The sequence below is a fragment of the Orcinus orca genome, chromosome 8, assembly GCF_937001465.1.
Source record: "Orcinus orca chromosome 8, mOrcOrc1.1, whole genome shotgun sequence".
NCBI lineage: Eukaryota > Metazoa > Chordata > Mammalia > Artiodactyla > Delphinidae > Orcinus > Orcinus orca.
In genome coordinates, this window is record NC_064566.1 from 22,357,515 (window position 1) to 22,381,845 (window position 24,331).

The 24,331-nt window shown below is 47.1% G+C and overlaps 1 protein-coding gene across 9 annotated transcripts in view; it reads right to left on the reverse strand.

Moving 5' to 3' along the window:
* The window catches only part of PRR5L (proline rich 5 like), a 73,741-nt gene that overhangs the window by 21,497 nt on the left and 27,913 nt on the right, over nt 1-24,331 (reverse strand). For all 9 annotated transcript variants that reach the window (XM_033410828.2, XM_033410822.2, XM_033410839.2 and 6 more), the window contains 2 exons: nt 15,076-15,124; nt 3,351-3,408 (listed from right to left, as the gene is read on the reverse strand). In XM_033410828.2, the coding sequence (XP_033266719.1) occupies nt 3,351-3,408; nt 15,076-15,124 (107 nt within the window). The remainder of the gene's footprint in view (nt 1-3,350; nt 3,409-15,075; nt 15,125-24,331) is intronic.

A 24,331-nucleotide genomic window follows, 5' to 3' on the forward strand; every position in this document is an offset into this window, starting at 1 on the left:
TCTCGCTCTCCTCTCTTTGCCTAACGTACCTCCGTTTATCTTAATATTTTCAACTCCAGCATTACTTCCACAAGAAAGTCTCCCCCACTGGCCAAATCCCCCTATTATGGATTGTATTCTTAGTACTTGTCCCAGTTGGGGTTTTATATCTAATGGTGATTTGATTAATACCTGTCTCCACTACCAGGTAGTAAGGGCCTCGAGGACCTGAAATCCTATGAAGTTTTGTTCACCACTGTGTCCCTAGCACCTAGCAAAGTACCTGGTAAACAGTAGATAATCAAGGACTTCCCTGGTGGCATAGTGGTTAAGAATCCGCCTGCCAATGCAGGGTATACGGGTTCGAGCCCTGGTCCGGGAAGATCTCACATGCCATGGAGCAACTTAACCCATGCGCCACAACTACTGAGCCTGCACTCTCGAGCCAGCGAGCCACAACTACTGAGCCCGTGTGCCACAACTACTGAAGCCTGTGCGCCTAGAGCCCATGCTCTGCAACAAGAGAAGCCACTGCAATGAGAAGCCCACGCACCACAACAAAGAGCAGCCCCCACTCGCCGCAACTAGAGAAAGCCCGCGCACAGTGACAAAGACCCAACGCAGCCAAAAAAAAAAAAAAAAGGAGATAATCAATAAATGTTTGAATGAATGTATCAATCACCATTCTCTTTTCAAAGGTAGGCTAGTTCACTGCAGGGAAGAGGTCAGGAAGTCAAGAGGATGGTCTGAAATGTTAGGGCATCCTGGTGCCTAAAACCAAGGTGAATCCCAACACCTGGAGAGTGTATCTCAAAGGAGAAAAGGCTATGCCAGCTCCTTTATTGATGGCCCTTATCCTAAGTCTTCCATCAGAAAGATAAGCAGAGGCCCTCCCGACTGGAAGGAAGTGACAGAGAAGCCTGCTGTTCAGTGCTGGTGCCTACTTACTCCCCTTCACCTCCAAGATGGAATACTCATCAGCATTGAAGTCATCCTTCAACCTGGCAGCAGGAAGGCGCCTCTCCTGGGAACCTGCTGCAAATCTCAGAGAGGAGTGAAGGTTTTGGAAAGTGTTCAGAGAAGAACATCAGAGAGACACAGGCTAACAAAACAGGGTAGCCCTGGGAAGAAAGACTTAAAGGAAGGAGGTGACCCCATCTCCAAGAACAGCCCACAAGTCAAGGCCTTAGCCCCCTGCAAAGATGAAAGGGGTTTGGATGGGAGGTTCTAGATGACTGTCCTATAAAAACTGTCCTCTAGTTGCCATAGAAGTTTAGATCACCAGAGGTATATAGAAGAGGTATGAGAAACTTCTTTAAAGCCAAGGTCACTAACGCTCTAGAAAAGATTATGGAAAGTAACAAGGCATATTCTGTCCACGAAAGAGTAGCACATAATGAGGGGCTACCTCTGTCCCTTCTGCAGCCGTCAGGTAGAGTGGATGTGTACAAGCCAGGTCAATAAAGTAAAGGTTGTTCAGTGATAAGATGGATCAAAACTCTATTTTATAGCAAAAGAATCCTTTTATCCAAATAAAATCTTTCTTGGAGTTGTAACACACAAAATGAAAAAGTAGAGATGTTCTGGTTAAAGATGTGAAAGACCCTTACAGGTTCCCACCTGCCCCTTCACTGTGCAGAAAGAACCTTGCCACCCAGACCCCAGGACAAGAAGGGACCCAGCAAGAATATCCCGGCCCACTGCTCTCTAGTCGTGCTTTGGGGCAGAAACACAGAACCTTGGATGCCCTTTGTTTATCCCGTCTAGCTCTGTGCCTGAGTTTTCACTCTGAGCGCAGCTATGTTAAGTGTCACTTGGATGACACACAGTCAACTTTCCCTTTTAAGGGTCCTTGACACTCTGGTTTTGCTCAGCATCTCTTTCATAATGCTGGCCTTCCGCATTTCCAGGAGCACGGAATAACTCCAAACGACTTACTACCGGGCAGGCAGCCACCTTTCACACTGGTGTACTAGCCTAACTCCAACACGCAAAAGGGCCACGAAGCTCTTGTCAAAGCCGGTCACTCAAAAATAAGGCCTCGGGTTACTGGGTATCTCTAAGGTTGAAAAAATCTCAGCGTAGTTGCATTGGAGGGAAACAAGGCTGCAGGCTCAGTCAGTTCTTGAATAGACAGAGGTTAATTTCAAACCTCTCATTTTCCAAAGGTTTGGTGAGCACTCACTGTGTGCTGGGCACTGGGACCTTGCAGTGTCCATTTCTCATGTTTCTTCCTACTTTGTCTTTCTAGGAGACACTTCACTGGACACAAGTGTCTCTCCCAGGGAAGGGGAAGAAAAAAGGAATGACCTACTGCCTGATAAGTCTGAATCTAGAAGTAAACTTGACCTACAGATGGAGGTCTCTAGGCTGGAATAGGAAAAAAAAAAAAAAAAAAGGAAGGAACCAGTTTGCTTACCTACTATGTGCCAGGTATGGAGCTATGCCAGTTATACTTCTTATACTCCCTACGATCCCTAGTCCCATTTTATCATTTTAAAAATTATTTTAAAAAACCAAGGCTCAAAGAAACGAGAAACTTGCCAAAAGTTACCCAAGAAGTAGATGGTGAGCTGCACCAGGATCCACATCGGTGGGAGCTGAGATTAGCCGTTGGTGGAGCCATGGGGTCGGCCGACTCTTGCCTTTGACCACCTCCCAGATCCATTCAGTGCCTTTCTACCCTGTCAGCTTGACTCTAACACTTTTTTTTTTTTTTTTTTTTTTTTGCGGTACGCGGGCCTCTCACTGTGCTGGCCTCTCCCGTTGCGGAGCACAGGCTCCGGCCGCGCAGGCTCAGCGGCCATGGCTCACGGGCCCAGCCGCTCCGCGGCATGTGGGATCTTCCCGGACCGGGGCACGAACCCGCGTCCCCTGCATCGGCAGGCGGACTCTCAACCACTGCGCCACCAGGGGAGCCCTTTTCTTTGTTTAGTAAATCACCCCTCATTGAGTAGGTGCCTGCTTAGCCTCCTGTCCCTCAAGTGGGTTGGCCTCCTGACATGCACCACCTCAAGAAACAGTATTATACAAAGGCCAATAGGAAATAGCCTGGATCAAACCAGAGGGAACAGCGTGGCAGGATCTGCAGTATAAGTTGTCCCTTCAAAGGAGACCACCAGCATGCATCCCATGAAAACCCCCCTTAACGGGGGTCTCCAAAGAGGCCACCCTAATTCCCCCTCAGTTCCCAAAACACAGTCTGACTTGCATTGCTGTGAGTGGCTAACTCAGGCGGAAATGCTGCCCCCTAGCTGGAGAAGGGGCCGCCGGGGTGAGGCACGCGCCTCTCTTGGACAGAAGCGTTCCAGCTATCCGAGCATCAAAGGCTGAGTCAGGGGCCCGCTGGACGGGGGCCGCCTTGTACTTGCCTTCACACAGCTTAATCTTCTCCTCCACAAACAGCAGTCCTTTTGCTAGAAGCTGGTTCTGCCGAAAGAGAACAAAGGACACAAGAGTTGGGCTACTTCACCGCGTGACAAACCCAGATCCACTCCCAGTGGGCGAGGGCACAGGGTTCCAGGCACTCGGGCGCTGCTCAAGCCTCCAGGCTGAAAAAGCCTTCTATCCTCTAGGAAGGCCGAGGCTTCCGGAGGCATCAGTGAGACAGCCCGAAGCAAAGGAAGGAGACGAGAGCCAAACCCAAGTGCCATCCCCGTCCCTCCGACCAGGGAATGGGCTGCCCCAAGCTTGGCTGAATTCTCTGGAAGGACTAGGGCAGACACCCAATGTCCTTCAAGCCCTTCGAGTAAAACTCAGAAAAGGGAGCACGGAGGCAATGGGAAATCATGCAGAAATAATGGATTTGTTTTATAAAAATGCTAAAGCTCTCACGCTAGCATGAAAGAAACTGCCCACAAGATTTTAAGCAGCAGTGAGTGTGGGTCCGTCAATGAGCGTGTGCGTGGGAAAGTTGTGGAAAGAGGAAGTCCCTTTGCAATTACAACTAACAATTGCTGAGTGTTTTGCACGTATCAGAGCGTATTCTTCAGCTCATCTAATTCTGACCCCCCCAACAGTCCGGTCAAGTTGGTGCCATTACCCTGACTTCACTGATGGTCGGGGGAGAGGCTGGAGCACAGGACACAGAGCTGGTCTTCCTAGCTGCACAAGCCATGTTCTGCCCACTCCGCTTTGCTGCCTTCCAGCAAGTCTTCCCACCCAGACCCCTCCTTCCCTCAGAAGGCTACAGCTGGTCCCACACGACGTGGGCAGCCCCTCCAAAGGTCACAGAAGCTCAGAGAGTAAGGATGCCTCCCCACTCACCACACATCTTTAGATTAGCAAAGGCCTATGCTTATAGGGTAGGGGATACACAGTGGTATATATCCTACCCCAAACCTAATGCGTTTCTTAGTACTCTCCTTTATAAAACCCTAAACCCTGTTACGGTGATGATGAGAGCATACATGGCAGAGAAGAAAGAACCTGGACATCAGACAGGGGTTCAAGTCCCAGCTCAGCGACTTTCTAGCTGTGTGACCTTGGACTTCATTTCCCTGAGTCTTGAGTCCCTCATCTACAACACGGCGTCACAACAGCAATTATCATAAAGTTCTTATAATAATTAACCATTATAAATACACACACAAACACACAAAAACACACACGGTGTTTTATGTTCCCAGTAATCAGTGGAATTGGGTAGTGATGACAAGAGTTGCTCTTTTAGCCCAGCTATCTTCACAAAAGGAGTGGGAGGTAAAGAGAGTCAGTAATGAATGGACTTACATCAAATATATTAAAGTATTTGATCAAAGGTACTATCACATTCCTGTGACTAACACATATACACCAGAGTTTATAGATCCTATGAAAATTCACAAGCTATAACCTAATTTAAAAAGTAATTGGCCACCCTTCAGTTTCAAGATGGAACCCCAACTCAAAGTTAGAGTGACATCCTATAGGAGTCTACCAACTCTGTTAAAGGAAAAAAAAAATCAATTCCTTTACTAGGAATCATGGAACAGACAGGTACTTAAGGTGGAACTCTGTGTTCTCTACCTTCTAGCCAAGCACACGAATCCCAGCAGCAAGAAAACACCACAGCACCAAACTGAAACGATCCAAATCAGGACTTTGTGCCACCGAGCTGGGCAGGAATGGACGGTGGAGGTGTTTCCAGATGGCAGTCACTCCCCCTGAATGGTTCTGAGCAAAGATCCCAATTGAGGTCTGAAGTGTCTGCCCGGGTCCCTTTCACTGGCCCAGACAAGGGCCTCAGGGAGTCCCCTTGGCACTCCGTGCAAGGACTCCTCATGCATTGTTCTCTGTCACCGCCTCTACTGCCAACACGGACACCTCAGCCTTCTTCCAGAACACCTACAAACCCTCCTTAATTTCATGTTTCTGAGATGCACCTACAAATGTAAGAGAGACTCCTCCCTACGACGCATAATTTTGTTCCATCACTGTAATTATCTACATTTTAAAGGTAGGGGGGGCTAACCAAGGCACTGAGAGAAATAAAAGCCTAGTCCAGGTTATATCATTAGTTAATAACGGAAATTAATTCAAACCCTATATCCTATGTGTTAGGATTTTAGGTCCTTAGGAGTGAGGACCACTTAATTTAGTCCCCCTGGCTCTGAGAACAGTGCCTAGATCATAGGAGAAGCTAATAAATATTGAGTATTTATTGCCTGTTTTGATGTTACAGACCATTCTTTGGTTTTAAGAAATCAAGATAAGACAATATTTGTAAGAGGAGAGACAGTGAGTCTCTGACAGGAGTGACAGGTCCTTAAAATTCTAACACCCCTATGCATTTGTACACCTTGCTCTTATTTTAAAAATGGTATTTATTTTCATTTGATAAAAACTACTTTGCATCTTATGACATAAACTTTAAAAAGTGGCCTAGGTTCTCCTTCCTCCTCTTTTCTATGTCTTCCCCCTTCAAGGAGACATTTGGGGCAAAAAAAAATTTTTTTTCAAGGAGAAGAAGTTATTTGTGTACTATGGAGAAATGGAAAACATTCATTTTAAAATTTCTCATGATACACGGCATAGAAATTCTGTAGCTTAGACCAAAATAACAGTAACAAAAACTTAAAAGGGGCCTTAAAAATCATCTAGTCATTCTCCCCTCTCCCCAGCCCTGTGGTCCAAATCAACAGGTCACATACAGTTTCCATAATTTTTAGGTGGACATATTTTCCAGGAAGCTAAAGCACCTTTCAAAAGCATCTTGAAAATGTTTATACCCCTACGCTTTGTAGATTTTGCTCTCATTTTACAGTTGAATAAACTGCAGCTAGAAGCACGGTCTCCATCTTTTATTTGGCATGTGCTAAGTGAGTTAGGATCTTCTGGGCCAGCCTGGCTCAAAGCCCCGCTTCCCTATCTCGCATGCTCGAACCATTTGAATCTAGCCTGCATCTTCAGCTTAGCTGATTGGCTTGGTGCCTGCCCTCCACCCCACCTGGGTCTCAAACTGAGCCAATCATTTTCTCCCCTGGGAATCTGTAGTCACACGGGCCCCCTATGCCCCAAAGGGCCCTGTAATCCTGAGGGCCCGGTGCTCTGAAGGGCCTCATGCTTGGGGTTTAATGCTCTGCAGGTGCATCTTCATTCACTTCTTAATAGTCTTAGCTTTGAATCTGTGTTTTGTAAGTGAAGCCTGCTGGGGAAACGGAACACGGCGCAGGGGCCCAGCCTCAGCTCACTCATGGTCCTGCCTTCTACAGTCACCCCAGGAGGGATTATCAGGCCCCTGCTCCACACCCCCATTGCTGCTCTCCACCCTGCTGGTCTCCCCTGCCCTGCCCCACCACTGCCATCCTTCTATTCCCAAGGTGGTGACAGGGTTGCGTCGGCAGGGGCCCGGGCCCTGGTGCTCTGTGGCATCTTGGGGAGAGGCCTGGTGGCAGCCCCCCCTCCCTGCCCTGGGCTGGCAGAGCTCTGGCTTGAGTACTGATGACTCAGCTGGGGGCCTCTCGACCACCCCTGAGCTATGTACCGAGAGCATGTACCGAGAACAAGGTTACAATCTCTTGGGGGCCCCCTGTCCACGACGCGTTGTGGCCACAGGTCCGTGGGAAGGGGAGTACCTTCCTCACCCTGGTGGGAGCCACATTTGCATCCTGCACTGGGCCCTGCAAATTACGAAGCCCACCCTGTCTGCTGGTCACTTCACCTAAGGACACACCAACTGGACATCTGTGGGGCTTAAGGCTGCTGAGACCTAAAAAAAAGAAAGAAAAAAGAAAAGAAAACCAGCCTGGATTTAGACAGCTATCTTGCATTGTTTGTCTTTCGAAGTGTCTGTCCTCACCTGCCAGTATTCCCAGCCCCAGACAAACGCCTGACTGTAGAAGGTGCTGAGAAAATGTATGGGAACAGAGCTGGAGAGGATCCTGACTTTTCTCTTGTCCCACTCCCTGCCTGATGGTACCAACCGCATCACCTCCCCAGCCCAAAGGCTTCAAGACAAAGAACATTACACGTTAACGTTACTCGTTAACGTAACTAGCTAACATTACCAGTTACATTCAATAGCAGCCACCTAGGAAATGGGCCCGTTGTCACTTCATGCAGCCCCCACAAATGAACTTGGACGGGGAATACACAGCACTCTAAGGAAGTGGCAGAGGATCCGGAAGTCAAAAACAGCTGACCTATCTGTTTTTATTAAGACATCGAAAACGGGCTGCCAACAGAAGAACAAGGCTCAAAGGAAAAATGCAAAAAACAAGGATGTCTGTGGAAAGGCATCCAAAACCATGGAGCCTTCAGTGGGTTGGAAGGACCGAGCTCATCCTGGGTAATCACGGAGGGTGGGCAGGACGAGGCGAGGCTGGCAGAGGAGAGGGTGGGCTGCTGTAGTGCAGGGCTTGTCAATGTCAACCACATGCATCTTCAGTCAAGCAGGCTCCTCCTCGACCCGGCCGGAAGGACTCAGGAAAAGGGGGAACCAACAAGCTAGGGGGTGAGGAGAATGATGCTATTCCCACACAAGGTAGGAATTCTGTAAATGCTTAAGGCTGCCAGCCACCTGTCAATTCTAATGCTTTAGCAGTGATGATAATAATGAGAACACAAAGAATGACGGTGGAGTTTTTTTTATTGGTTTTTTACTCTCTGTCAGGCACTGTATTATACCCTTCTCATGCATTATCTCACTCTACCTTTGCCACAAACTTATCCCCTTTATATAGATGAAGAAACAGAGGTTCAGAGAAGCAACTAGCAAATGTGAGACCAGAATTTGCACCCAGGTTGGCTGGAATCCAAAGTCCCAATCTTTCCCCCAGGATATTACTCTGGTTTACTTCAACAATGATTAAAAAGATACTAAGGTGAACAGCTATCATTCATTCACTGCTCACTTTTTGTACAAAGCACTTGATATACGTCATCTCATCTAGTCACTGCATCAACCTTTTGAGGTAGGTACTACGATTACAACTAGATTACCACTAAGAAGACTGAGGTTCAGAGAGGTTAAGTAACATGCCTACAGTCACACAGCCAGTAAGTGTTCTAGCAAGGACTGGGATCCAGACCTTCCTGGCAGAAAGGCTGGTGCTTTTAGGCATCACACTCTTCTGCCCTCTCAGTTGGAGAGGTTTTCAATGCCCTTGCCCACAAGGGAAAGTAGATGAGATCCACTCGGCTCAGATACTGGGGGCAGCTGGCTTGGCAATTTCAGGCCATGTAACTGGGTTCCACCAAAGCTTCCAACCAGCTGGGTCATTGCTGCTGCCCAATCCTGCTACTAGCTTCTCAACTTCCGCCTCTCCAAAAGTACTTTCCTGGGGTCTCCCTCTCCACTACCATATGTGATGTCTGGCAAGGCGTACACCTGGCTCCCAGGTGGATGCTATTCCCAAATGAGACATTCTTTCCCATCCCAGAGGTGTCTGGCAGCATGTCACTCTGCCTACTGAGAACTTGTATTCACCAATAATTCCATTCTAGGCATTTGTTTCCAGGGATAGCAATGTCTGCAAAAGTTGCTGTTGTTGGCACCAAGCCAGTGATGGAAATCATGGGCCACCTCCATTTTTTTTCTCTTCTGTAACTTTGAAAGTACAGCCATCATCTCTTAGGATGTCTACATTTCCTGTGAACCTGGATGCCTTCCTAGATAAGCAACAAAAAGTCTTATAAACACAACTCACCCCCAGGACCAGAGAGTTCTTAATAAACCAGTCCTGGGGTTGTGTGTGTGGGTGTGATGAGACCAGAGAGAAAGCCCCAGATGGGGAATGAAGAAAATTTGAAACTTGGTACAAGTTTAATCTTCATTTAGCACCATTTCGCTGGTAAAAGGGTAAAATTCACTAAAAGGGTGAATTTGGGCTTTTTTCAAAGTTATTTTACAAGGAAGCAGGAAAATGGTCCCACGTCTGTTTTGCTGGATCCTAAAAAAATAAAGTAAAATTAAATTTAAAAGCACTGAAACTTCTCTTCTCTGGGGTTTTCAGGGGATATCTTCCAGGCATTTTTAATATTTAAAGTATAATCCAAAAGATTTTCTTCTGTGGCCAGATGGCCTGGGTTTGATCTCCGCTCTACCTTTTACTAGCTGTATGATTGTGGATAACCTTCCTTTACCCAGGTTCAGCTGCCGTATATGCTAAACGGTAATAATGAAATTTTCCCCATCAGCTGTCAGGAGGAATACATGGCAGGAAGGATGCTTAGAGCAGTTCTCAGACTTGAGCACACATGAGAATCTCAGAGGACTTGCTAAAACACAGGCGGCTGGGCCGCAGTCCCCTCAGCTTCTGACTCAGTTCATCTGAGGTGGGGCCTGAGAATTTGCTTTTCTGACACATTCTCAGGTGATGCTGAAGACGCAGGTCCAGGGACCACACTTTGAGAACCAACCGCTCAGAACTGTTGAACAATGCCCGGCACATAAAGGCTTGAAAATATTAGCTGTTGTTACAATGATGGCTATTTTAGTCTTCCTTATAGCTGTGAAACAGCCTCCAAGAAGGTCGCCCGTTGCTTTCCAAGTCTAACAAATATTTCTCAGACCTCCTACCTCAGTCCTTACTTCTTATGGCCACCGAGTTGCTGGATGTTTCCACGTATTTGGATGTGTCCACTTTTCCAGCATCTACCCCTGCCTTCCATTCCTTCCCCCAATGGTTCCCTAAACCTGTCTCCTGCCATTTCCGGCCTAGTCTACTTGGAAGTCACCCAATTTCATCCATTATGGGTTCCTGAAAACACATACCCATGTGGACCCAGACACTTACCTGATATCAGGGGGAGTTCTGTTCCCACAGAGCCAAAAAGGATGATAAAATCCCTAACTACACCTCATTTTCAGAGCTAGTCTTCAGGTGATATATTTGCAGCATTTTGTACCTACATGTTCCCTCCTTAACAACGGAATGTGTAATAACCTCAGTACAATGAGGCCAAAGAGTTGCCATTTCCGCATATACCCATTGATCTCCATCCTTCTCTCAATTATATTAAGATCAGTGGTTATCAATTTCAAGACTCATTTTTCCATTTTTCTTCATAAAATTGCAGGAAAGTCCAATAAAAATATTCAAATAATTGCATAAAATTCAAGTAATTGCCGAGGAGGGCAGCCTGAAGCATCCAGGGGTCCTCCTGGCAGCCCCCAGACTAGCACCTTTTCTCTCCCCTCTCAACAGCCAAGGGGAGCTTTAAGCCATCCCAATGTTCACAGACTCCCCAAGGCCTCTTTTCCAAGTACTGGCCAAATGCAAGATGCAACTTCTAACGACCTTCTCACCTAAAGACATCATCCTCTCCCCTCTTGCTTGTCCTCTCACTGGAGCCCAGCTCCTCTTGTTCAAAGTCCCTCTGTATACTGGCCCCAATTTTACCTTCAAAGCAGAGTATATGGGAATTGTGCCTTACTACCTTCTGCCCACCTAATTATCTCTTTTCCCCTTTTGGGAATCCCGTTTGTTTTAGAAGCCTTCCCAGGTGGATTAAAGAAGATTATTATTTAATAATCTTAAAGATTATTAAAATAATCTTTAAGATCATTATTAATCTTAAATAATAAGATTATTATTAATAATAAAGATTGATAATCTTAAAGAATAGTAAAGATTATACTGGGCCTGTTTTTAAGCCTTTACCATCCACTCGGGGTTTCAGTTAACACGATGCCGTGTGTCCCCTATACGGATGCATCTACCTCCCTGCACTTCAATTTCAAACTCCATGGTGACCAGGATGCTTCTGTGGGTCTCTCCTTCAGCTCCCTGCCACATGCCACACGCCCTTAATGAATCTTCTCTGATAATGATGAGCTAAGGGGAAAGTGGCCTCTTGTGACTGCCACAGATACGAGCAGTAGATGGAAACCTTTACATCAAACATTTACATCATCCGTGCCCTACTGACAAGTATGGTGGCCAAATTTCTCCTTTTCTTAGGTTCTATCTTATTCAAAGCCACTGACTACAAACTGAGTCTCTGTATCAAGCGAAACTCTAGTTCCACCAAAAATAATTTAACTTTCTGGGCTTGGGGGAAAGCATTCGACAGACACAACACAACCAGCAGATGCAGAAGCACAGAAAGTATGATCTGCCACCTCTCGCATCCCCAGGCCCCGGACCACCAAGGCACCTAATCAGGTAAGAGAAAAATGCAGAGCATTTCCTGTCAACCATTTCCAAAGATAAAAGGAACCAATTACCCCGCAGAGCTGTCTCTAGGATATAGAGTTCCTGTCGGAAACCCCAATTTTCCTTCTGGGTGCAATTCAAAACAGACGGAGGAAAAAGGAAAATCAATACTGGAAATGTCAAAGATTTTTCTGGCCTCTGTAATATGGAAATCTATCTGTGCTTTTGTCAATCAAACAGCCTGTCTTCTCTGTGTGCAGACACAAGATAAGCACCATCTTTCCGCCTGCTCTGCCCCTGCCCTCACCTCGGGTCATTTTCATTATTCTTCACTGAAGACAATCTTTCTGTGAGTCTTTCTTCAAAGCTGCAAAATGAGAATGTTCACTTTCAAAAGCGGAGCCACGGTGATGGCTTTTACAGGTAGCAGTCTCTGGGGTGGGGGGTCTGGGTCCCAGGAGACAGACCTCATTGCTGAGTCCAGATGTCCAGGCGGGGTTGGGGGGGGAGTGGCCATCTCATCCTCCACACGGAGGAACCCACTCGTCACCTTCCCCAACAGCCACGTCCATGGCATTTGGGTCTTACCTGTCCACCCCCCTGGTTCTGCTCCTCACTTGTCCCCAGACCTTCCCCTCTCCTCCTTGCTGGAGGAATGTTCTTTCTGGAGCCCATTCTGACTTTCCCTCTTGAAACTACATCCGGTAGTTGAGTGTGAAGGCTGAGGTCACCTCTATCAGCCTTGCCTCCTGGATTTCCCTCTTCATCTGAAAAGCTCTTCTTGGTGTGGCTTTGAAACCAGCCCATTTTCAAGGGTGCCTAGCGAAGGACTTTCCACACCTGAGTCTCTCCTGAACCACCTTCACCACTTGGTCACAGCCAGGGCCACATACACTATTATTCTTTGTATACTATTTTTCTTCAAGCAATCCACTTTTTTAAAAACATAAATATGTTTATAAAAGAAACCACAGCAACACCATTTACCATAAATTGAATGTAACTCAAGGATCAACTCAATCTCAACAAAAAGATGTTATGTAATCCTAATTAGACATTGCTTCTAGCTGAAGACACTAATTTTGAAACCTGCTCTCTCTTCCTTAAACAAGAGAGATCACCAAGTCTTGCAGAAGTGTAACAGACACAATGGCACAAACGAAGACTCTCCCTGGCACGATCAGAAGTGCTAAAGGAAAATAAGGAAAGGAAACACTTACCACAAAGGCGAATGTTATTTAATACCATTGTGTGCAACTCCTAAAATCTCTCATGTATCTGTGGTGGGCAACCCCTCCCTCTCTCCCAATAAAGTTTATTGAGCATCTACTATGTGCTAGGTAATTTCTAGGGACTGGAGAACCAAACACATTTTTAAAAAGGCTCTGTGCCTACATGAGACTTAAAACCTACATTTTAATAAACAGTGTCTAGGATAGGCTTTTCTCCAGTCTAGCACCTTAAACTAAGGAAAAACCCAGATTCAAGACTGTGAAAACCAGTTCATACCCCACACCCCCAGAAAGAGACTCGATATTCACCAAGCAGTTTCTCTGATTAAGCACTCGATAAAAAATGACATGTGGTTACCAGCTGTTAAGTGTCTGGCATACTTTGTAAGCAGCACTTACTGCCCCCAAAACCTCAGGGCTTTCCAGATAAATAAATCCCCACCCAAATGCCCTTCCCCACCCATCCGAGGGGTAGCCCCCAAAGCCAAGACATGACTGACATTTCAAACTTGACTGAAACCACACAGAACCCTGTCTATTTTAAATGTCAATGAGGAAGGCAGCTGGGCTGGCAGGTTTCACCAGGAGGGATTGAAAAACCACTTCTCTGTAGTTGGATTTAAAACTCAACCACTAGAGACAGCAAGAGAAGAGAGTGAGGACAAGACTGACCTTTGAGTCGAGGGCAACTGAAATGATTCACATTTGTGACTAATTATCTCTTTTTTAATCTTTGTTTGTCTCTCCCTGGACAGGGGTTTTCTTTCAAGCAGCTGAGACATTTGCCCTGATTGAATTCCAGGCTTCTGCTGGGTCTTGCTTTGTCCAGATATAGAGTGGCCAAGTGGTCATTTTCTGGTGTGTGTGGGTGTGTGTGTGCATGTGAGAGAGAAACAACTGACATCTGTCATTCTTTTAAAGTGCACATAAAAGTTTAAGCTTCCTGATTTATGGAAAGAAAATGGAAGGACGCCTGTGTTGTTTTTAAAAGCTAAAAACTCTTTAAACTGTCTTAAAAGTATGCTCACCTGGGATACAGAATAATATCACCAACCTGAAACCAATTTATTATGGATTTTTATGTCACCTTCCCATTAAAAGGGATGGATTACACTTTAGAATAACAAATATGTATACAGTTGACCCTTGAACAACGCGAGGGGTTAGGGGCACCAACCCTCCGTGTAGTCGAGAATCTGCATATAATTTATAGTTGACCCTCCGTATCTGAGGTTTTTTTGTATCCACAGATTCAACCAACCATGGATCCTGCAGTACTATAGTATTGACTATTGAAAAAACTCTGTGTGGGGACTTCCCACCACGTGTCTTTGGATGGAGTCAGGAAGGCATCTCGTGTCAGTGGATTAGAGACCATCCTGACTGCACCTGGAATCTTGAACTCATTAGCTGCCTAACAACAGTGTCTAGGCAGGAGGGATGTTAGCTTATCTGATTCAATTCTATCTTTAACAGAACAGACCAAGAGGCTTAGTGACAAGAAAGAACTTGGCTAAAGGGACATAGCATTACACTCAATTAGGTACCATACACGGAGTGGGAGGGAATGGCACTAGGAAAGCAGTTCTCCAAGTGTGGTTTGGGGTCTCCTGAGGGATCACCCAGACCTTTTTCACATGGTCAAAACGATTTCCTTAACAACACTAAGCTGTTATTTGCCTTGCATCCTCCGTTGAGTGTACTGTTGAATTTTCCAGAGACTAGGTGCAATATTTTCCAGATGGGCAATATCACAATAGACTGACTATGAAGCAGATATGAGGATCCAGTCTACAGGTAGAGATTTGCAGACATATAAAACAATACCACTCTCCTATCCTTTTATTTTCAGAAAGTTATTTTTCATAAAAATGCCGTTTATGCTAACATGTAGTAGGTTTATTATTTGAATGAATTAAGGCACACAGTAAATTTTCTCAGGCTTAATTTCTAATATGGTGAAAATACATAGAGATAACCCAAATAAATGATCATTTTTAAGAGCGTAACGGGGTCCTTGAGACCAAAAAGCCTGAGAACCGCTGTCTGAGGCTATAGTCTCCATAAGAGCAGGGACCACGCTTGCCCTGTACGCCTCCACTGTCACTGCACTGCAGTGCCCAGCACGCAGTAGGGCTGCACTGCAATGCCCAGCATGTAGTAGGAACTCGGGATACATAATTTTGGATGTTGAAGGCATGTCCAGGTGTACAGTATCGGTCACTCCTTTAGGTACATGTACCCACGTGCACAATATAACACAAGCTCAGACCCACGCAGCTTACCTGAAAATAGTCTGTAATGAACGATCCAAGTTCACTCTTCAGCAGCCTCCTGGAAAGAGAGAAAAACTGTCAAGCAGCCCTTGATGCTATAGCTCCCGGAGTTCACAGATGCTTGGTGAATTGCCGTGCTCACCAGTGGCACAGGGGCCGAGGCCAGGCCTGAGCCGGAAGTGTGCTTTCCTAGGTGCCAGTAATACCCCACCCCCACCAAGGTCATTAGGGAATTGGGGCAGATGGAACTCCTAGAAAGCATCGGCTCCTTAGTTCACTTTAACAGATAAAGCATCTCAAGAGGGCAGCCACAGGATATCCCAATTCTAACAGAGGTGGAGGCAGGCAGGGGCACCTGGCTTCACGTGCAGCAAAAAATAAGGAAGAGAAAGGCCATGGTTTTGTAATTCCCCCTCATTTGCAGACTTTACGGTTTAAAATGCATTTTTCATACATTCTTCACCCAAGGATTGCAAAGTATGTGTGTGTGTTGGGGAGCAATTATTATCTCTCGTGTATAGATAAAGAAATTGAGGCTCAGAGGGGTCTCCCAAATAAGTCAGTGGCAGAGTGAAGATTCAAACCCAGACCTTCTGCAAATTCAACATCTCTTTGCATAACCCTACCCAGTCTCGCCTCCAAATCCATCGGAGACACTGAGCTTGGTGCCGTGGTTTCAGTGGCCTTACTGCCCATCCCAAAGGGACTTAAAAGTCCTTCAAAGGAGAACAGATGGATTTTATTTATGCAGCACAAACATTTATTCAGCTGCTCTTTATGAGCCAGACGTTGTTCTAGCACCAGCCTTGCAGAAGTGAACAAGACAGGCGAGGTCTCTGCTCTCAAGGAGCTTACATCCTTGTGGGGAGGGGTGTGGAGAGCTAGCAGGTTAATCGATACACTCCCGAGGTAAGTGCAAAGAGTCTTAAGTGCTTAAAAAATAAAAATAAAACATGGTGGTATTGGCACTAGACCTCCTTCTCTCTGAGATAAATCATGGGACTATCCCTACTGCTCTTTCTTTAATTTGATCCAAATAAGGTGAGGAAGCTAAAACCAAGGATCCAGGGAAAAAAAACTCTTCAGGACTTCCAGTAATTTCATTTACGCATCCCACCGGACACGGTTACTAAAGAGCAAACACTCAAGCTTCTGACAACACCTGCTGGGTTTTAACTCCTCAAAAAATGCATTCTCACGTGTCGCTGTAGGATAAACGGGAAGTTACAACAAGATGCCACAGTGTGCAGAGGATAGATACGATAAGACTGAGTCACAAGAAGAAGAAACATCCAAGATCTAAATTTCTGCACCAGAAAGAGCCCTGGAAAGCCGAAAACTCATGCTGAGCAAGGAAGGTACCTTCCTTTTGCCAGGACAGAAAACGTATCTGTGGTGGACACTGCATTTTGAGATCCAAGTGAATGGCAGGCTCTCAGAAGGCCATCCCATCCACAGAACCCAGGGGTTCACCCAGATGTGGGTGGGTCTGACAGAGACAGGGGAGCCTTCGTCGGTCACTGGGCCAAGAGCAGGTGGGTCACGGCTGGTCTTCAAGGCCAGAGGCGTCGCTCAGACGGGACACAGAAATCAAGTGGGCAGCCCCAGAGGGAAGCCCTGAAACAGGAAGAGGCAGGGAGGCTGCTTCTGGCTGCTGGAAAGAGAAGCACCTCCCAACAATGTCTTCATGGCCACTGGGAAGTCTCAAAACCATAGGTGAAGAAGCCAAGCTTCATCAAAAAGTGGAAGAGCAGAGCTTCCCTGGTGGTGCAGTGGTTGAGAGTCCGCCTGCCGATGCAGGGGACACGGGTTCGTGCCCCGGTCCGGGAAGATCCCACATACCGCGGAGCGGCTGGGCCCGTGAGCCATGGCCGCTGAGCCTGCGCGTCCGGGGCCTGTGCTCCGCAACGGGAGAGGCCACAACAGTGAGAGGCCCGCGGACCGCAAAAAAAAAAAAAAAAAAAGTGGAAAAACAAGTCCTCATAACGGGCTACTACTAACAGTTTCTTAAGCATTATCTCGGGCACTTACAATGTTAAGGGGTCAACACGGTTCTGAGACTAAAACGCAGGCTATGGAATTGGTGTCCCGAGGAAGCCACGCTGGGAGGACACTGTGTTCATGTAGACGCTTCAGGTAAAATGGAAAGAGACAGAGGTCGTCAGTACAGGTGAGCCTTCAGGGTCAAGAGCTATGGAGACCCACTTGGAGCAAGGCGGAGGAGTAACAATCGTGAACTGGGGCTGGACGTGATTAGACAGGTGGTACCCCAGGAGCATTGTGATGCTACACAACTGAGGAAGCCAAGAGATCTCCTCCCCTACCTATCAGGGAGGACGGAAGGGCTGCAGACTGCAGTGACAGGAACGGTACATCACCCTTAAGTTACAGCCGGGACTGCAGCAATTCTGGCCAAGGCCAGAATTCTGCAGAGCATTACAGGAAGACAAAGCTTGAGGTAGAAATCAGCTGATAAAGGAGCAGAGATTAAAGAGTGAACTTGTTGCAACTGCCAAGACAAAGGCATAGCAAAAAGGACCCAGAAGCTAGCAGCAGCCATACCAGGGGCAGCAAGATGGTGATGGATAAGAATAAAGAGGCAGGATAGGAAGAGGTGCTCCCACCACACTGATAAGAGTGGTCCTCAGTCCTTTACTGAAGCGGAACCACACACAGGTGTGGCAATCTGCTTTATATATGTTAAATGTAATAGACTGTAAGCAGGTATTGTAAGAGAATTCCATGTTCAAAACCCTCTCTACTAGGTATTGTTGTACAGAATTATCAGAACAGAATAGACCCTAGCTGATCATTTAAGTCAACATTCCATTGTCCTGGGTGGGTAAATCAGTAAGCTACCCTGTTCCTTACAAAATCCTGTCTTATTTCTGTCTGCACATGTTACGAGTTAGACAAGGTCAATACATACATGTACAGCACTTCCGCTGTGGTGAAATACGGAATCAACGTAAATGTGCGCCAATAAAGTGCTCATAAAAACCTGGTTCATTCGTACAATGAAGTTCTAAGTAGCCATAAAAAAACAAAAGGGAATAAGGAAGTGCTCTTAAGTAATGATATGAAAATATCTACATTACGTTAAGTCAAAAAGAAGCAAGATGCAGAACAGTGTGTATGATGTGCTACCTTGTGAGAAGGGAAGAGAAAATATATGTATTTTTTATTTACACGAGAGCAACAAACTCACTTGTCAAGTCTGCTTTAACTTGCTGTTCTGTCATAACTATGATTTGGTTTCCAAGAGACCCTTTGAACTGAAATATACAGTACCTTGATTTTTTTTTTCAGTATCTTGATTTTTAAGCACACAAAACATACATGCATTTTCAAAATTATATGTAAATGCACTGGGTTGTGTCTCCTCCTCTCCGTCTTCCCAAGTAGGAGGCTGGAGAAGGTTGAAGCTGTTACTGGAAATTTAGTAGGGCAACAAAACACTTTAGCAAACTTTATCCCCTGAAGTTGGGAAACGCTGTGCTGGAGACACCAAACCACCTCGTTAGACCCTAGTCCGTGGACCTCGTATAAAGTGTCAACTATCCCCCGCTGCTTTTCCACAAATATTCCTCATATATGCGTAAAGAAGCTCTGGAAGAATAACCAATAAACTACTGTAATAAAAGTTATCTTTGGCAGGGGAGTAGGAGCTGGGTTTCTGGAGTACAAGGCAGGGAGATTCTTCAATGCATATCTCGTTGTATATATAAATTTTTAGTACACTGTGAACACATCCTACTCAAAAACATTAAAAAAATTTTTTTGAATTAACAATAACCACCATCAGGGTTACCAACAGATGGCTTGAGGCCGAGAAGGAATTGTGGGAGTGCGTTCCCACATCAAGGGCACAATATCAGGAAGCAGACTGTCCTAGGGGATCAGAGAATCCCACAAGTCCTGAGAATCTGCCAATGCAAACCCACCCCAGGCTGGTAACCCGAGAACTTCATGCAGAGAGAGGGGGGTGAGGAGAGGACAGAGCCAAGCTGAGAACACTCTGCGCTGAGTCCCAGTGCAAGATCCACCATCTATTTCTATGTTCTGTGTTTACTCTGCTTGCACTTGGATTACAAGGAAAGGGTACTTCTCAAAACTCTACCCTGGTCTTAGCTGAACTGAGAGAAAGGGATTTTCCACCCCTCTACCTTGAGGTACCATCTCCAGGGGGAACTCATCAGTAGCTTCCCTCCAAAACAGGAATGGGTGACTGATACAACAACAGGACCCCATGAGTTAATTCATCGAATCACAAACGTCTACTGAAAACCTACTCTGTGTCAGATGTGGTGTGAGGTGCTAGGAGAGAAGGATGGAAGAGCTCAGACAATGACTTCCTGCCCAACGGGACCCCTCTCCCAGGAGACAGGAGTACCATCTTGTCCAAAAAATGGAAAGTATCAAGGCATTAGGGATGCACAGACCTAAATTCACAGAGGGACCACTCACCCTATAACCTTCCTCACTACATTTGCCAGTTAAGCTTGTAAAGCACGAGAAAGAAGAGAAAAGCAGAAGAAAGACAACAGAATCGAAGAGCCCGTGCTTGTGGTTCCCTATATACGGAAGAGATGGAAATCCTGATTCCCAAAACCTAGGACATATGTTCCTCCTGGGCACAGAGGCACAGAAACCGGCAGCCTTCCTTCCACTTTTTCCATCCTTTCCTAGGGTCTCTTCCCAGGAAATAGGAAAGTTATTACATATTGGAGCAAAAAATAATAATAAACAAAAAACAAATTGCTCCTAGGATGGAGCCTAGCTTTTTTCCCAATTAAAGTTTACTAAGCACTTACTAAGTGCCAGGCACCATTGTCAACAACGTATATGTATTTCCTCACTTAAGCGTAAAACAAAACCGCTTTTTATACACAAGAAAATGGAACGGCAGAGGTTACTGAGGAGGGCATGCAGCAAGCTCAGGATGGAGAGGAGAGAAGTCTCACTGAATGTGAGGGTCTGGAGGCAGCCGCCTGGGTCAGAAGCCTATGGTCAGCAGTAACCTTTGCAAGTTAACTGTACAGTTTAGTCCCTTGTAACTGTTTCCTCAACTGGAATTTGGGGATAGTAAGGGTAGCCACTCCACAGGATTATTGCAAGGGCTAAACGAATTAATCCTTGAACGGTATGCTCCCGGGATACAGCAAGGCTCAGCAAGTGTCACTACCACCATCATCACCACCATCATGACCATGATCACCACCACCACTATCACCACCATCACCACCACCATCATCACCACCACCATCACTATCATCACCACCACCACCACCATCATCACCACCACCACCATCACCATCACCACCACCACCATCACCATCACCACCACCATCATTACCACCACCATCATCACCACCACCATCACTATCATCACCACCACCATCACCACCATCACCACCATCACTACCACCATGATCACCACCATCACCACCACCACCACCATCACCATCACCACCAGCACCATCACCACCACCATCACCACCACCAGCACCATCATCACCACCACCACCACCATCACCACCACCACCACCACCATCACCACCAGCACCATCATCACCATCACCACCACCATCACCACCACCACCACCATCATCACCACCATCACCATCACCACTACCACCACCACCATCACCACCATCATCACCACCACCACCACCACCATCACCACCACCACCATCACCACCACCACCACCATCACCACCACCATCACCACCACCACCACCATCACCATCATCACCACCATCACCACCACTACCAGCACCATCACCACCATCACCGCCATTGTCACCACCATCATCATCACCACCGTCACCACCATCAGCCATTGAGCTAGAAAGAGAAGGAAGTGGGGACCTGAGAGTAATGGGAAGTGAATGCTTATGTGGGACTCAACCCAAAAGGGAAATGGGGCATGAAGTTCAGTCAGAAGCCAAAAGGGCAGTAATAAGGAGAAATGAGGAACCACTCACACGCTGATCTGTACTATCTCACCCCCTTTTCCTCCAGGCTGACTGGGTGAGACACCACCCCAGATGACAGGATTTCCTGTTATTATACAGACCGTCATCTCACCCCGCACCATCTTGTCAACTCAACTTCCCACTTCTGTGGGCTTGAAGGTAAACGAGGCACAGCCCAAGCTGGATCTAGCTGGTTATGAGGTACAGGGAGGACCAGATGGCAGGCAGGGCACGGAGAGGCAGAAATGATGTAGACAATCACCTTAGATGTGAGCCACAATCTCTCTTGTGCACAGGGAAAGCCCCAAGGCGGCAAAATCCCAAAGGATAATGAAACAGCTTGGAGACAGGTGCCACAGGGCTAAAGTTTAGCCAGCACGAGTGGGGACACCATATCAGTTGTGAAGTATTTCTGTGCCATTTGGCAATCAGGGGCTGCCGCAAGTACCCAGGCCTTTTGGTGGGATCTAGCCAGACATCCTCATGGTCTAGGAACAGCAGGGGGCCTCAGGGTCCTGTGCCTGACGCTATAGCTCGTCAGTCAGTGCCTGTCCAACCTGATCATTAAATCCTCCTGAGATCACCCACCTTGCTTCTGCAATAGGACACGTTTCAAGGAGGTGGCGTCTTTTAAGCAGTAACACAGGGAAACATCCCTTTCCTCTGCTGGCCCATTCTATGGGGGCCCATCAGAGGTTGTGTGCGTAACTCAGATAAAATTCTAGGATTCTCACACCTCTCTGTTTTCTGCACCCCAGTGGGTGGCAGTGGGGACAGTGAAAAAGTGGAGAAAACCAACAAAAAGCATTTCCAGAGCTCCTAATTATGTCACATGTACTATGCTAAGCAGATGGCACAAAGCATCTTGAATTCTCCAATAGCCTCTAAGGTAGGAATTTATTTTGCAGATGAGGCGACTGTTGCTCAGAGCCTTCCCTGAGGCCATACACCGGCAGATCCCACCTCAAACAGAGGCCCACCTGAACATCAGGCAGTGGTACCCCCATCCCCACAGGGGCAGGCAGGTAAGGTGAGTGAGGGAAGCAGACGGGCACAGACAGTGGGGCTGCAGCAAACTCCACTGAAGCCAGCAGCCAGGCCTCGCTCCCACTGACCAGTTCCAGATGCAGCGTTGCCCGATGCAGACTTTCCAGAGAGGCCTGGATCTTCAGGTGGGATGTCCAGATTTCCAAACACTGTGCAGGCCGACCACTTCATGGGCCAATCCCAGAGGTTTCTGATTCACTACTTCCCTTCAACTATTCTTCCTGCCCCCAGAGATGAGTCTGTTTCTCAACTAGAGCAGACACAAGGTATCAACACACGGCCAGGCAGAGCGACCTGGGCCAAAAAGAGAAGATCTCGCCTGCAGGCCTCCCAAACGAGGGCCCTCAGAAGACGATGCCCCACTCATCTGATGATCTGTTCATGAATCCACATCCAGGAGCATCAGGCCTAAATCTGGACAATGCCAGGCATGTGCCTCTTGCAGCCCACTTACTGTGTGTTGAGGAACATGGGAAGCTCAAGTTCAAGTCCCAGGTCAGCTACTAACTAGCTCTGCGACTCTGGGCAAGCTATTCCAGTCCTCTGTGCCTCTATTTCCTCATCTGTAAGATAGGGATACAGCGGCACCCGGCTCATAGGGGCGTGGTGCGTTTTACAAGAGTTAACACACAGAGCCCGGCACGCACTAAATAAATGTTCTGCTGACGTCTACTGTTATTACTACTGCACAGAATCTTGACTCAGCCTGGTCCCTTCTGCCAGCCTGTGGGTTCCATCCGGCCTCTCCTCTCCTCCCCTCCCCTCCCAGCTCTGCCCGCAGCGGTGGGTCCCAGTACAGTCAACAGACTCCCTCACAGAGCTCGAAGCATCTGAGGTGGAGCTCCCTTCCGGGCCTCAGAGAGCCAACTGACTCAGAACCAGGACGTTTCAACTCCGACCTGTCAGAGACCGAGCTCAATTCTTGGAACCTCCTCTTGCCTTGAAAATCTCTGGGGTTTCCTTCATGACACCTCCCTCCCAACAAGAACAGAAGCGGGGTGGTTGGAGAGAGAAGGAAAATGTGAGTTTCCTGCCTCAGGCCAGCTGCAGATAACTCATCTCTGGTTTCCGGAAACCTCATCTCTGAGCATTTATTTCTGCTGAGAAAAAAAAAAAAAAAAAAAAACCAGGAAGAAGGAGGGGTGAAAGAGTATGGAGAGAGTAGTGGCAAGATCTTTATATCCTCACTTGCCCTTTCTACCTGATTCCCACCTGTTCATCCTGCAGATTTCAAAGGAGGCATGGCTTTCTCCCATATTTAATCACGTGCCCAGCACCTCACATTCCCCAACACTCTGGGTTCTGCTACCACCCCACTTAGAACATCCTATGATAACTGCCTATTCAGTTCCCCACTCTCACTCTGCTGTAAGTTCCCCAAGGGCAAGAACAACCCACCTCAATGGCTGCCCCAGAACCTGGCCCAGTACCTGGCAGAGTCCACAAATATTCACTGATTAAATGAAGAAAAGCATCAATGACCCCTCCCTCTACACGTACCCCCCCCCACTCCCACCAGCCAACCAAAAAGTGAAAGCACTTTTCAGAAACTACTTGAGTAGGTTCTTATAAGAACCAGTACAAATAAATCATGGCTTTCTCACGCTTTCCTAACTTTCTATCATCAGTGGAATAGTTGCCGAAAGGCATGTTTAGCAAGGGCATGCTTCTGTGTCACAGTCTGGCCACTCTTGCTCCTGGGAAAGCTCGTGAAACCCAGACCTCTAACAGAGACGTGTGCCCATTGCCAAAACGCAGCCACATTAGAATTGAGGCTGGAGAGGGGCGTTCAAAACCACATCGATGCCCAGAGAGAATTTAAACCAAGAAGACACTCAGGTCCAGCTCACACCAGGGCAGACGGACACTCAGGGCGGGCAGAATTGAGGCTGGAGAGGGGCGTTCAAAACCACATCGATGCCCAGAGAGAATTTAAACCAAGAAGACACTCAGGTCCAGCCCACACCAGGGCAGACGGACACTCAGGGCGGGCAGAATTGAGGCTGGAGAGGGGCGTTCAAAACCACATCGATGCCCATAGAGAATTTAAACCAAGAAGACACTCAGGTCCAGCTCACACCAGGGCAGACGGACACTCAGGGCGGGCAGAACTGCAGATTGTGATGACGAGGGATTTCACTAGAATATGTCTATGCTGAGGGGTGATTTTCAATAGAAAAGATTCTGGTTTATGGTCTTCATATTGACAGACCATGAGCCCTGACTTTAATTTGGGGAAA